This window comes from Euleptes europaea, chromosome 1 (genome assembly GCF_029931775.1).
Source record: "Euleptes europaea isolate rEulEur1 chromosome 1, rEulEur1.hap1, whole genome shotgun sequence".
Classification (NCBI taxonomy): domain Eukaryota; kingdom Metazoa; phylum Chordata; class Lepidosauria; order Squamata; family Sphaerodactylidae; genus Euleptes; species Euleptes europaea.
Genome location: NC_079312.1, coordinates 83903249 through 83916690, shown reverse-complemented (window position 1 = coordinate 83916690; position 13442 = coordinate 83903249). Strand labels below are relative to the sequence as shown.

The 13442-nt window shown below is 39.3% G+C and overlaps 1 protein-coding gene across 1 annotated transcript in view; it reads left to right on the top strand.

Moving 5' to 3' along the window:
* GALNT10 (polypeptide N-acetylgalactosaminyltransferase 10) overlaps positions 1–8402 on the top strand; it is a 51952-nt gene extending 43550 nt beyond the window's left edge. The window contains exons 8-12 of the mRNA XM_056856974.1: positions 533–640; positions 3063–3284; positions 4348–4464; positions 7028–7177; positions 8175–8402. Coding sequence (XP_056712952.1) covers positions 533–640; positions 3063–3284; positions 4348–4464; positions 7028–7177; positions 8175–8342 — 765 coding nt within the window. The 3' untranslated portion in view covers positions 8343–8402. The remainder of the gene's footprint in view (positions 1–532; positions 641–3062; positions 3285–4347; positions 4465–7027; positions 7178–8174) is intronic.
* Positions 8403–13442: the final 5040 nt, after the last annotated feature.

The window sequence follows — 13442 nt, the reverse complement described above, 5'->3', positions numbered from 1 at the left end:
GGCAATGGTGAACCACCTCTGAATGTCTCTTGGGTTGGAAACCCTATGGGGTTGCTGTAAGTTAGCTACAACTTGATGGGAAATATTTTTTACAAAAGTCACCAAAGGCAGAGCTGTGCCCTGGTTTTGATTCTTCATTTCCCAAATGACATGTTAGGTTATTTCCTCTTCTTGGTGTAGAATTTTGCAGTGCTTTTATGACTGTCATGATGTTTAGACATTATCAGATACATGTAGCTGGGAAAGCCAACAGCCAGATTTAGCAGTACAGATGAGATTTGAAGCCACAGCCCTCAATTTGCAAAATCTGAGCAAGGCTGTCAAAGATAGGACATTTTGGAGGACATTGATTCATAGGGTCGCCATGAGTCAGAAGCAACTTGACAGCACTTAATACACATGAGATTTGAATGTATGTATGGTAAACAAAACTTTGTACCACAGTGACTTATTATGGATGACTTGAAAGGCATTGATTTCATTCTTTTTAAAGAAAACTGATTTATACTTATTTTTTTCTACCGCCTCGCAGGTTTGGATGTGTGGGGGTCGCATGGAAGATATTCCTTGCTCCCGAGTAGGCCATATCTACAGAAAATATGTCCCTTATAAGGTGCCAACAGGAGTTAGCCTTGCAAGGGTAAGAGCTCTTCATACTGTGCTTCCTTTGCATCTTCACCAAACCCAGGGAACAAAATTTTCTAGAAAAGATTTCATCTTTTTCTTTAGCTTGCATTGTGCCAAAAGAAGTTACCTGTTAACATGGCAAGCTTGTTTCTGTCTTTGATGGACAGTCCAGAAATTAAGAATGGCAAACATTTGCTTTCCCGGGTATGAGAACAAGAGGTGCTTATTTCATGAAAGAACAAGGAGGAGCAAACCCTTTCTTTCTGCACCGAAATAATCTCCAAATGGTCTCAGGATTCCTTTATTTTTTATTAATTTAGCGTTTTCCTCTTGAACTCTTCACCCATTTTTAACTGTAGGCGCCGCTGTTGACCGTGCGCCGCTCCTCCCCCGCTTAAGGATAGAAGTAACATCAATGGGAGCTACCTGTTCTTACACATCCTTCTTAGGTGAAGTGTTTAGGTGCCCAAAATATTGTCGAAGGCTTTCACGGTCAGAGTTCATTGGTTCTTGTAGGTTATCCGGGCTGTGTGACCGTGGTCTTGGTATTTTCTTTCCTGACGTTTCGCCAGCAGCTGTGGCAGGCATCTTCAGAGGAGTAACACTGAAAGACAGTGTCTGTCAGTGGCAAGTGTGTAGGAAGAGTAATATATAGTCAGAAAGGGGTTGGGTTTGAGCTGAGTCATTGTCCTGCAAAAAGTATCAAAGGTAATGTGCTAATGAGGGTGTGGTATGTTAATATGGAACCATTGTATCATAAAGTGATCTGTTAATGTGTGAAATCCAAAGCTAATCCGCATGGCTATTGATACTTTCAGGACAGTGATTAGCACATTACCTTTGATACTTTTTGCAGGACAATGATTCAGCTCAAACCCAACCTCTTTCTGACTATATATTACTCTTCCTACACACTTGACACTGAGAGACACTGTCCTTCAGTGTGACTCCTCTGAAGATGCCTGCCACAGCTGCTGGCGAAACGTCAGGAAAGAAAATACCAAGACCACGGTCACACAGCCCGGATAACCTACAAGAACCAATGTTTAGGTGCCATCTGTATAAGTACATTATAGTGCTGTTTAAATTGGGGTAGAGTGTTTAAGTAGTCATGTGCCTATTTATCTGTTTTGAGCTGTCCTGAGCCCGGGTGGAGAGTGGGGTATAAATATATTATTATTATTATTAACTGCAAAACCACCCTTCAATAAAGGAACAATAAGGTAATTAAATTACACTTAATATAATTGGCAGGGCATTTGAAATTGCCCTTTTGGTCAGTTACAAAGCCATAAAGTCCCAATGAATACATGCATGTCTTAACCTGCAGTATTTACTTCTACATCTAAAAAGATGAAGTTGCCAGTTTGAGGGGAAATTGCCAGTGTAACTGTATATGAAGAAGGTAGTTGCTGGTGCTTAAAAATAATTTGCCCTTCCAGTGTTAGTAAAATTCAAATAAAAACTGGAGTGTTTTTGGCTTCCAAAAATGGGTGTTTTAAATGGGTAGGCGCTCCCTCTGGTGGGGAAAGGAAGAAACAACAACAAAAAGCCGTTATGCCATCCCTTCCCTCTCATTTGCCCCTTATTGACTAAATTATGTGTCTAGTTTCACAATGATATTGTTTATTGGTGAATTCTGTTACTGATAGCCTGATTTAATTCAGCCTTTGTAAGTTCTGGGTTTGAGGCTCACAGGCAGATGCTACAGTTTGGCAAGTGCCGTGTTAGTCTGTCACTAGCAGTAGAAAAGAGCAAGAGTCCAGTAGCACCTTAAAGACTAACAAAATTTCTGGCATTGTATGAGCTTTCGTGAGCCACAGCTCACTTCTTCAGCTCTTCAGAAGTGAGCTGTGGCTCACGAAAACTCATACCCTGCCAGAAATTTTGTTAGTCTTTAAGGTGCTACTGGACTCTTGCTCTTCTGCAGAGTTCTTGTTCATGCTTGCTTTGACCTAGGGCAGCTAGTCAGCCTTCTCGATATGGGACAGCATGAGCCATGAAGGAGCAAAAACTACTTTTTGTTGTTTTCAAAGTATCTACATTGGGCACCCGTCATAGGTCAACTAGATTATCTGTTCTGTTCTAGGCGCCACTGTTGTTAAGAGGGAACTGAGCAGGACAGCACTCAGCCTGCCTTCTAGAAAGTGGCTGGTCGAGTGGACCAGTAGACATTACTGAAGTAAAAATCTGTAGGCTGCCTTGTCAACCACAAGGAACTGAACCCTGTGACTATAACAGTAGAAATCTGTTTTTTAAACCCAGAACTTCTCCTAACATTCATACGTGCCACTAATAGAGCAATTTCACTTGCAATAATTGTGTGGGAATCTTTTTGAGACCTTCTGTTACATGTCTAGTTCAAGTTCAGCTCATGGATATGCTTTCCCCCCTCCCCCCACTTGTTCTTTGCAAAAATATTGGCACCTGTGTAGAACCTGAAGCGTGTAGCTGAAGTGTGGATGGATGAATATGCAGAATATATTTACCAGAGACGACCCGAATATCGACATCTCTCTGCAGGCGATGTGACTGCTCAGAAGGAACTCCGTAATAATCTCAACTGCAAAAGCTTCAAGTGGTTCATGAGTGAAGTCGCTTGGGATTTGCCAAAGTTCTACCCGCCGGTGGAGCCTCCAGCAGCGGCCTGGGGAGAGGTTGGTTCATTCAAGAAACTCAGCAATGTCAGACGAAACCAAGGATCCCCACCCAGCCATGCCTTGGGGTGTGGCTGCAGACCTAACGACAGGATTTCCAGTACCTGCTGCTTCCATCCCCGAGTGTAGGCAGCACATTGTTATGCATGTAGCTTCGTTTATGCTTGATTGTAACAGGACTGCTTGCTGGAATTGACCCGAGCGTGTCTGTAATTTTATTTCAGTTAGAACTAGAAATAACCAGTTTTTAATGTCACAGTCTTGATACTGTTTTCTGATGAAAAGAAGGGGAAAAAAGAGTAAGATGCCATATTTCAGAAAGACAACAGCCTCCGTATTCCTCCTGTCCAGTCCAACAGTAAACTTCTTGTTTAGTGGGGAGGGGGAAAAGAGGTGTAGAGTTGGTTGCAAAGTTCTCATGGCTGACAGCCGGAAAGACTTAGCAAAATGAAGATTTTTGTATATAAGGCACTTAAATATGGAAATATGACCGGCCGTAGCTTAAAAACAGAGAACATACAATTATCCCTGTCAGGACATCTTTTTGCAAGGTTTTGGACCATTTATTTAGGCTTTGTTTATATCTCTAAGTCAAAGTGGCTTTGACTTAGTTTCAGAACCGCCTAGTGTTAAGTTCAGTTAAACTGTAGAAATCCATGTGCACTAAACTCATGGTGCATACAACTTGAGTCTTTGATAAGGGAACCTGGGTAGGCTAGGAAGAAATGGATAATAAATCCAAAGTTTTGACGAACTTAAAAAATAGTTTATTTTGAAACCAGTTAGGGCCACCAAGCTTCATTCTTACTTGCTTATTAAATGACTACCAGGCCAGATTTATTTATATTGAATATGCTGATTGAATTCCTTTTTGATTGCTCTGGCTTCCTCTTTTAGTTTCTCAGTTATTGAGCCTTGTACCCATTTTTTAAAAATTGTCACTCTTACATCAGGTTTTGTTTTAATACCAATTTAAGAGAACATTTTAAGCACTTTTTCTTTTCATGGCTTCCAGTATGCCCAAACGATACTTGCAGAACTAATCATTGACTTACTCTTGCAGATCCGTAATGTAGGGACCGGTCTCTGTGCAGATACCAAACACGGAGCCCTGGGTTCACCACTAAGAATCGAAACTTGTGTGAAAGGCAGAGGAGAAGCAGCCTGGAACAATGTACAGGTATATGTTCTTTATTTTTTGTAGAACAAGCTTATTCTTGGATTGCATAGGAGGATTGTATAAACAGATAGTGTGTGTTTTTGCAAAGTAAAAACTGCTGAAGTATTCTAATAGATTTAGGGTGCTGTGGTAGCAATAAAAGGATTTTTGCTTAGGGAGTGGAATGTAGCATAGCTTATGACCTAAGTACCAAGTAAACATGCTATTTGTAAATAAACTGAAGTTCTTGGTAGGAAAACACATTGTGGGTATAGAACACCTCAGTTCGACACTGGGGAGGATTCCGGTAGAAGGGAGTGTCAAATCCTCTTAGCCCCTCTAGTCAGCCTCCTACTATGGATGCCTCCATGGAGGAATGACTCTCTGTGCTACTCTCAAGGAGGAGAGACTCACCGTAAACAGTATGCAAGCCACTCTTTTGCCATGAATAGTCTTCCTTTCAAGGCTTTGAAGGTGTCTTGTTGTCCTACTCAGGACAGGCAATATGATTATTAAAGCCCATTTGATCAGATGAAGTGGGGAGTGGAGGAAGGATGATGACACCATCTTCACAGTTATTCAAAGAATCCTCTGTGCTAAGTCTCAATTGACTTAATCCATATGAAAAACACATGCTGGGTCACCTAATTTACCTTGAAACACAGCCCAAAAATAAACCATGGCTGTGTCAGAGAGTTTCATTTGCAATTATATGTTGGGTTGTTTGTTGAAATGAATGTGGATGTTGAAATTGCTTTTTTTGGTCTTAATTCCTCCATAAAGAGAGACCAATTTCCTTTGTTTTTATTAATGCTAACAGTGGCAATGTGAAACAATTACTTCCATCCATAATGTCCTGGCTTGTCAAGTCTTCTCATCACTGAACAAGCAGGGTACTACTTTAGTTGAAAAAATCTCCCTGCTGCCCTCTCAAGTGAATGTATGCTTATACAGCTCTAACAACCCCACATTACAGAACTGTGTTGCAGAGTTTATAGTTACATTATAGGTTTACTGTTCGATTTTCATTCTCCTAAACTGTTTAATACTACACTAATCCCACTTGTTGTTTCTGACCGTCATTTTCATTGCCAATAGGTTTCACTTGAAGGAAATGATATTGATAAATGATTATGTCAAATTGAAAATTTGTATTTGACCTCTTTCCCCTAAAGGTCTTTACCCAAGAAAACAAGTCACTGCCTTCTGTGTTCTTTGGAAGTATCCATTCAACAAATTTGCCAAGGCTGCCATTGTACTTCTGCTCTTCAATTTTTTGACCTCTAACTAACAGTTCATCTTCTTTCCTTCCCATCTATGTAATCTTCTGCTTCTACCATCCCAAGATAAAGAACAGGATTTTCTGGATTTATTTCATGCCTGGTTTTGGTTCAGAAACTGTTAAACATGTGGAAGGAGGAAAATTGCAGCAGCAAGCTCCACTTCAACCTATAGGTTTTTGTTGGACTATATACCTATATTATACAAGGATACAGCTCAGTCTACACAACTGGCGACCCCGTTTTTTGGGGTTTCTGATTGAACAGAAAAAAGCCTGTGCATGTACACATGCAAGTTCATTAGAACATATTGAAGAGCACATGTAGATCAGGGACAATGCTTGCTGCTACAATCCCAATCCCCTTGCCCATGTGTGTTCATTTTACCCTCTCAGAATGTCTGAAAATGGCTAATGTTGCATTCAGTTTTGTACCTTTAATGCAAACTGGGTATTACTATGCAATTAGAATATATAGGTTGGGTATCCCTTATCTGGACTGCTTGGGACCAGAAGTTTTCCATATTTTGGATCTATCCGTACATTGGAATATTTTGGAATTTTTGCATATGCATAATGAGATATCTTGGGAATGGGACCCAAATTCATTTATATTTTATATACACTTTATACACATAGCCTGAATGTAATTTTAAACACTATTTTTAATAATGTTGTGTGCATTGAACCATTAGAAAGCAAAGGTGTAACTGTCTCACCAGAATACCTGTATCAGCTGTTAAACAAGAGCAAAAACAAACAACAGCAGGCTTTCAGTCTCCTCCTACAATGCAGTGTGCTCTGCATTGTAGGTGAGAGGAAACATTGAAAGCAGGCAGCACAGATCTGCCTGCATGCCAGCTCTTGGGGTCCGGTTTTTCGATAAGTCTGGTTATGGGATTTCTGGATAAAGAATACTCTACTTATAGTATGTAATAGAAAATGTAGTTCATTTATACCCTGCTTTTCTCTCTAATGGAGACCCAAAGCAGGTTACATCATCTGCTCTTCCACTTTATCATCACAACAACCCTGTGAGGTAGTTGAGGGTGAGAGTGTGTGCTCACCAGTGAGCTTCCATGACAGCGTGGGGATCTGCTCAAAAACCTAGATATGCCTGCTCCTGTTACCTGTGTGTATGAGTGTGAGGCAGAAACATTTCGCACTCGGTATAACCTTAATTGCCTGTCCCAGGCAGAGAAGAACAGTTATTCTTCACATTGAGCCTGTAAAGGGGGGATAGATAAAAAGAACTGTGTTTTTTGTCTTCCAACTGTTTTTCTGAGGGTTTGTCTGTCCAACCAGGTATTCACATTCAGCTGGCGAGAGGATATCCGTCCAGGAGATCCCCAGCACACCAAGAAATTCTGTTTTGATGCTATTTCCCACAACAGCCCAGTAACCCTCTATGACTGCCATGGAATGAAAGGGAATCAACTCTGGAAATACAGAAAAGTGAGTATTTGTACTCGTTAGTTAGAATGTATCAAACCATCACAATCACCTGGGAACGCTGAATAACATGAAAGCTGGGTACCCAAGGTTGGGTGAAGGTAAAATGATATAATGGGGGGGATTTAATTTTAAGGCTCTTATATCAGTGTTAAAAACATTGAAAGTGATAAAACAAGGCACAATGGCAACTCATAAGGTTGATAGACTTAAGCCACACACCATATGCATTTCTATCAACCTTATGAGTTGCCATTGTGCCTTGTTTTATTACTTTTAATGTTTTTAACCCTGATATAAGCACTTTAAAATAAAAATATTTTTCTATTATATAATTTTACCTTCTTCACGCAACCCTGGTTTTTAAGGTTGGGTTCCTTCTCCCTTTTTTGTTTATATTGATCGCTGAATAATATGATTCATATTATAATATTTTGGTACAATAGCCACAACAGAAGTGAACCCTATCATCACTTAATGCTAGCCATGGGAAAGTATGGTATAGTAACATTTCTGTCACTGACAGCAGAAGTAATTTGTTTGCCTTAAGCATGCTGTGAGAAACTGTGGTATTCTTAATACACCAAAAGATGCATCAGAGTTGAGTGGGGTGTATCACAGTCATTTTTATACCAGCCTTAAAAAGATTCAAAAGGGGAGAATAAAGTATGTAAGGCAAAAGCCAGTTGATTCTTTTATTTCTTAAAATATGTTTCCCACTGATATTATCCAGTTGAGTTTGGATTTGGGAAACTGCAGTCTTGATTAGTACACTTTTATATTTCAGCTGCATAAGTTTGTTCAAAGGGCTTTGAGGCAGCTTACAAAAGCACAGTAATTATACAGTCAGTATTACAGAACACTGCTTGTTAGAAGTACATATTAAATAATACTTGTTGATAAGTGGCAAGTAGCAGAGAACTTTGCCACGTAAAGCTGTTTTCTGAGTGCCTAGGAGATCCTTTATTCTAGTAAATTTACTTCTAATTGTTTTCTTTAGGACAAGACCCTTTACCACCCAGTAAGTGGCAGCTGCATGGATTGTAGTGAAAGTGAACGAAAAATCTTCATGAGCACCTGCAGTCCTTCCTCTCCAACACAGCAGTGGATATTTGAACACACAAACTCAACAGTGTTGGAAAACTTTAACAAAAACCTTGATCTTTAAAGACTGTGTATATGTGTATATATTACAGCTATAGTTTTTACAGGGGAGATGACAAATTTTTTTAAATAAATAATTTTTAAAAAACATTAAGGTAAAAGGGAGAATCTCAGGAGAGGATGTGACTATTGGGCCAGTCTTTACTTTAATGATGCTGCACCTGAGTATCTTGTCTTAAGCAAGACGTCTAGGAATCTGAGGTGCCATAATCACACAGGAATCTTGAATTCTGAACCTGTAGGAGTGGATAAATAGATTCACACTCTTGACTCTCTGCTTCATTGGGTGGCGTAAAGTTGTCAGATGGCTTCTGCACTACGTCCTCTCAAAGCCAAGCTCCAGGTTCCAGACCACAGCCAAAGGTGAGTGTTGTGGCAACTGCATCTCTCCAGTCCAGATGCTTATGAAGGCAGTGTTGGCACTGCGTCATTCCTTTTCCTTATTTATATGGTATGAAGTTACTCCTGCTGCATTTGTTGTGCAGCAGGCAACAGTAGTGGAAGGTGTGTTGTCACGATCTTGGATTTTCTGACTCCTGACTACTAATGATGAAGACAGGTAATCTCACTGTAGTGCTCCTTGTCTCTTTGCATTGCACATGCTTCCCTCTAATGTTTTATCTTTACTCTTTCCCACCAGCCCCTGAATATATTTTAAATGTATAACTCCTACATTTGCAATGTGAATGAAATACATAAAATTTAATATTTATGTTAATTTATATAATGTTATCTTGTGTATTCCAAACTCAATGTGATGGTCTATTAATCTGCCCCGTGTCGCAGAGTAATAAACTGCGGTACTGCAGTCAAAAGCTCTGCTCACGACCTGAGTTTGATCCCGACAGAAGTTGGTTTCAGGTAGCCAGCTCAAGGTTGACTCAGCCTTCCATCCTTCCAAGATCGGTAAAATGAGTACCTAGCTTGCTAGGGGTAAAGTGTCAACAACTAGGGAAGGCACTGGCAAACCACCCCGTAAACATTGTCTGCCTAGTAAATGTCGGGCTGTGACATTACTCCATGGGTGAGTAATGAACTGGTGCTTGCACAGGGGACTACCTTTACCTTTATTAATCTTTACCAGTACAAGCAATATTTGTCAAAAATTAATCACTTAAAAAAAAGAAAGAATTATCACTAGAATGCACTCGGCAACTTGAACTAAGGATACAAAAGCCTATTGAGGGGCTGGTGTTGCTTATCACTATATACAGAGTGATACCATTTGTAGCCTGTGATTAATTATGTCTAGGTGCCCCTTCTATACCTATCAAAGAGAATTTTAGTTTAATGTGATTGAATATGTAACAAATAACATGATTTCTGGTCAAGCAAAAATATGAAAGAAGTTGAGGGAAAATGTGCCTCAAGCGCAATAATCCTGTAATCTAAATAACACTAGTTTAGGCCTCTTATAAACTGCTACAGGGCTGCTGAGAGCCATTTTGGTGGTGGTGGTAGAAAGTGCCATCAAGTCACAGCTGACGTAGGGCAACCCCATAGGGTTTTCAAGGCAAGAGACCTTTGGAGGTGATTTGCCATTGCTTGTTTCCGCGTGGGCTGAGAGAACTGTGACTGGACCAAGGTCACCCAGCAGGCTTTATGTGGAAGAGTGGGGAATCAAACCAGATTAGAGTCTGCCACTCTTAACCACTATACCAAGCTGGCTCTCACCTTGGGCCCCCAGATAAAGATTCCACCTTCCTCTCTCTCCCCACCCCTTGTGACCTGGATCCAAACTATGTGTCTAAGTGTGTAATTTTATATTTGTACACACATACATATGTGTGTGTCCCCCCAGTCCCCACTCTTGGGGGCCCTGATCTTTTTAATAGCAGTGGAGGACAAACAGCACAGATTTCCGTAGGGTTTTTCTCTTCCATCCTCTTTTCGGTTAAGGGAAACTTCAGCTTTAAACTCTTTGTAGTCTGCCTGTGTTCTATATGTTTTGGACAGCCTGCTGCTAAAATAATCATGCAGTTTTCAGGTCTGCAATATCAGAACAGAGGCCATTTTTAATGTCACATCGCAAGACCTAAAATGAAAGATATCCTTTGAAGATGGAGAGATCAGGACCTGAGAACCATGTGTTGCAAATAGATGCACGTGTGTTGTGCATGGTGATTGCTACTGCAAATGCTTAGATGAATGTGACCTAGTATTTTACAGATTAGCCTGTTTTGAAACTTTGGCTAGGTGCTACCTTGACATTAAAAAGTAGTTTAGTATCCTCCAAAAATTCAGTCTTTTATATCTGAATTCACTTTATTGAACTTTACGCAATCTTCTTTGAAACTGTCATTGATTTTTTTTGTGCACTTTTCCAGGTTAGCATTTCAATGTACAACTTCTCTTTCCAGTTTTGTGCTGCCTGCAGCTTTGTCCTGTGCTTTTACTGTGTTGGACAAAACATCTCATCAGCAAAACATCTCATCAGCAGAAACTACTTAGACACTTCATACCACACATAAATACTTAACTGTGAATATGCTTTTTTGAAATAATTTTTAGTATAAACTATCACCATCCCTGTTGATTCCTTTACTTCAGTAGGACTTCTGTGTCTGTTACACTCTCTCTAAATACAAAACCTGCATTTTAAATCTATAGGTAGTGGTGAAAATTTCCTGTGGCTTTTTTTTATATGGGTTATTTTAATAATTTTCCAATTGCTAAGGGAGTTGAGAGATTATTTTCTCCTCTTAACAGGTGCTGTTTTGCCCTCCAGTTTTATTACCTCACTAGCCTTTCACTGTTTGTCAAATAGTTTGTCATCGAACACTCCAAAACTTAGTACATACTAAGATTATTTTATTCTGTTCAATAAAGGGAAACACTCCATGCATATTCAGAGTTTTCCCACTGAGTATGTAGCTTGTTCTTCTGCCTTAGGAAGGAAATCAGACAGCTACTAATGGTTCTAGCATTCTTGAATGTTTTATGTCAGTTGCATTCCTATTTTAACTAGAATTTTTACTTCCTTATTTCATATGTTTGCTAAGCTTTAGCTTTTTAAAGAGTGAATAAAGCATTGCACAGTTTAGCAGTCTATATGTCTTTAGTTAATATTGTACCTAGGATCTGGTTCTGTTTACAAAGGACTGCTAACCAGATGGCCAATGTACAAGAATCTGTAAACATCAAAAGGGCAGTTAGCTCATATATTGTATTCCCTATTTAGGAAGAAAATCACAGATCCTTCAAGTTAGTTACCAGAATATATTGTTCTTTTCAACTATACTTTCATTTGCAGAAGAATGTGGAGGGTTAATCATGAAAAAAAAAATCATGCAAAATATATGGCTAATTTGTAGGAAAGCTCCATGAACAGGAATACAATTTTCTTCATATACTTCTTTCCTGTAAATTGGAATGTGGGGAGATTTGTTTTAAGTAACCTGCTTAATTTTTGCCTTTACAATTTTATCTCTGTAGCTTGATCCTGCGTTTTAATTATCATCTTACAGAGGACATTCTAAAGTGTGTGGGTAAATGAAACAGAAAAATTGCATTCTGTCTTTTCACTTTCTTTAAATATCCCCGTAATTCTCCAGCAGCAATACTGCTCCAGCAGAAATACAGAAGCAGTTTTTCATTTATGTGAAGAAAAGGATAGGTTTAGTTGAAAGAGTTGGAGATTCTTTGTGTTTTTCATGGCTGTTAGCCATTTTGAAGACCAGGGTTTTGTTGTAATTGTTCAAACTGAGGAGGGGTCAGAGGATAAAAGAAACACTGTAAGATGCATCCATATTAAGCAATTATACTTGAGAGAGACTGGCTTACCTAAAGGTATCTAATAAGGTCTTAACTGAGTGCCATACGACATTGTAGGCACACATCTTTTTTCCCTGCTGCAGCTAACACTCTGGAAGGGTGATCCATAAAAGGAAATCATTCAGGAGGAAAAGGGTTAACTCCCCCCTTTCCCCAAAACAACTGTCTCAGTCCAAATTGTATACCCCCGCAACAGTTTTTTAATGTTAAAGAAAACATGGCTCTTCCATGTTGCCTGCCATTTGGTCCCAAAAGAAGAGTTTAACTTGGAACTCTTAGCAACTGCACTACACAATCTCTCGTTATATTTGTGTAGTGTGGCAATACTATTAGCAATCCACTGGAATTACCACAAGTGCCAAAAAGGAGAGAACAATGATATATTGATCTTTAGGGCTTCTCAGCAGCTGTTTTAAATACTTGTTTCTTTGTTCTACAAAACTTTTGAAAACATTTCCCGTTGATTTGGCTGAGTAGCATTCCTTGATCTCTTAACATTATGAGGCATACAATGCTTTGAGAGCCTGACTGGTTAGTAGAAAGAGTTGTAAGGGGGCCACCTGCTGGTTGAGAAATGAATCTGCATTTAAATACATCTAATTACTCCGATTTTATTGATGAGCATAATATGTAAAACAGTTGATAAATAAGCCATGTGGATAAATGCCAGAAATTAACTTAATTGGAAATGAAACTCTTGGCCTGTTTTTTTAGGACCAGCTTTCTCACTAACCTGTTCTGATACTGTAGTGGAAAGAAGCACACAATGTTGATTTACACAGCTGTTTGTATGATGTTTGTCAGGCCCAATTTGGTCTTTGGCTTGATTGTTTGCTGAGTGAAATGCAGCCAAGTAATATAATTCCATAGGGCAAGCAGTTTGTATAAAGTGGCTTCCCACATGGATGAAGTGATTCGGCTGTGCCACTTTAACTCCTCTTCTCGCTTTTCCAGGGGTGTGGTTGTAGGGTTTGAATTGAAATATGTACTGTCAGTAATAGATCCTGAGAAGCCAGTTCAATATTTTAGCTAGAGAATTTTCCTATTTCAGAAGCTCATGCATGCAAACATACCTCTCTGTGGTATAATGAAGGATAATCAGTGTCATTAAAATCAAATTAAACAGCATCATTAAAATAAAGATGTGCCTTTTAAAATGCAAATGTACAGCAATTGCCTAAACTTGAACAATTTCCTAGTGCCTTGCTGGTTAAGAATGAAGTGGAAGAGTACAATGAAGAGTGCAATTTGTGATGGGGTGGGGTTATATGGGAGGATTTTTGTTTGTTTAAATGTCCAATTTTAAGTTCAAATTGTAAAATGGGAAGAT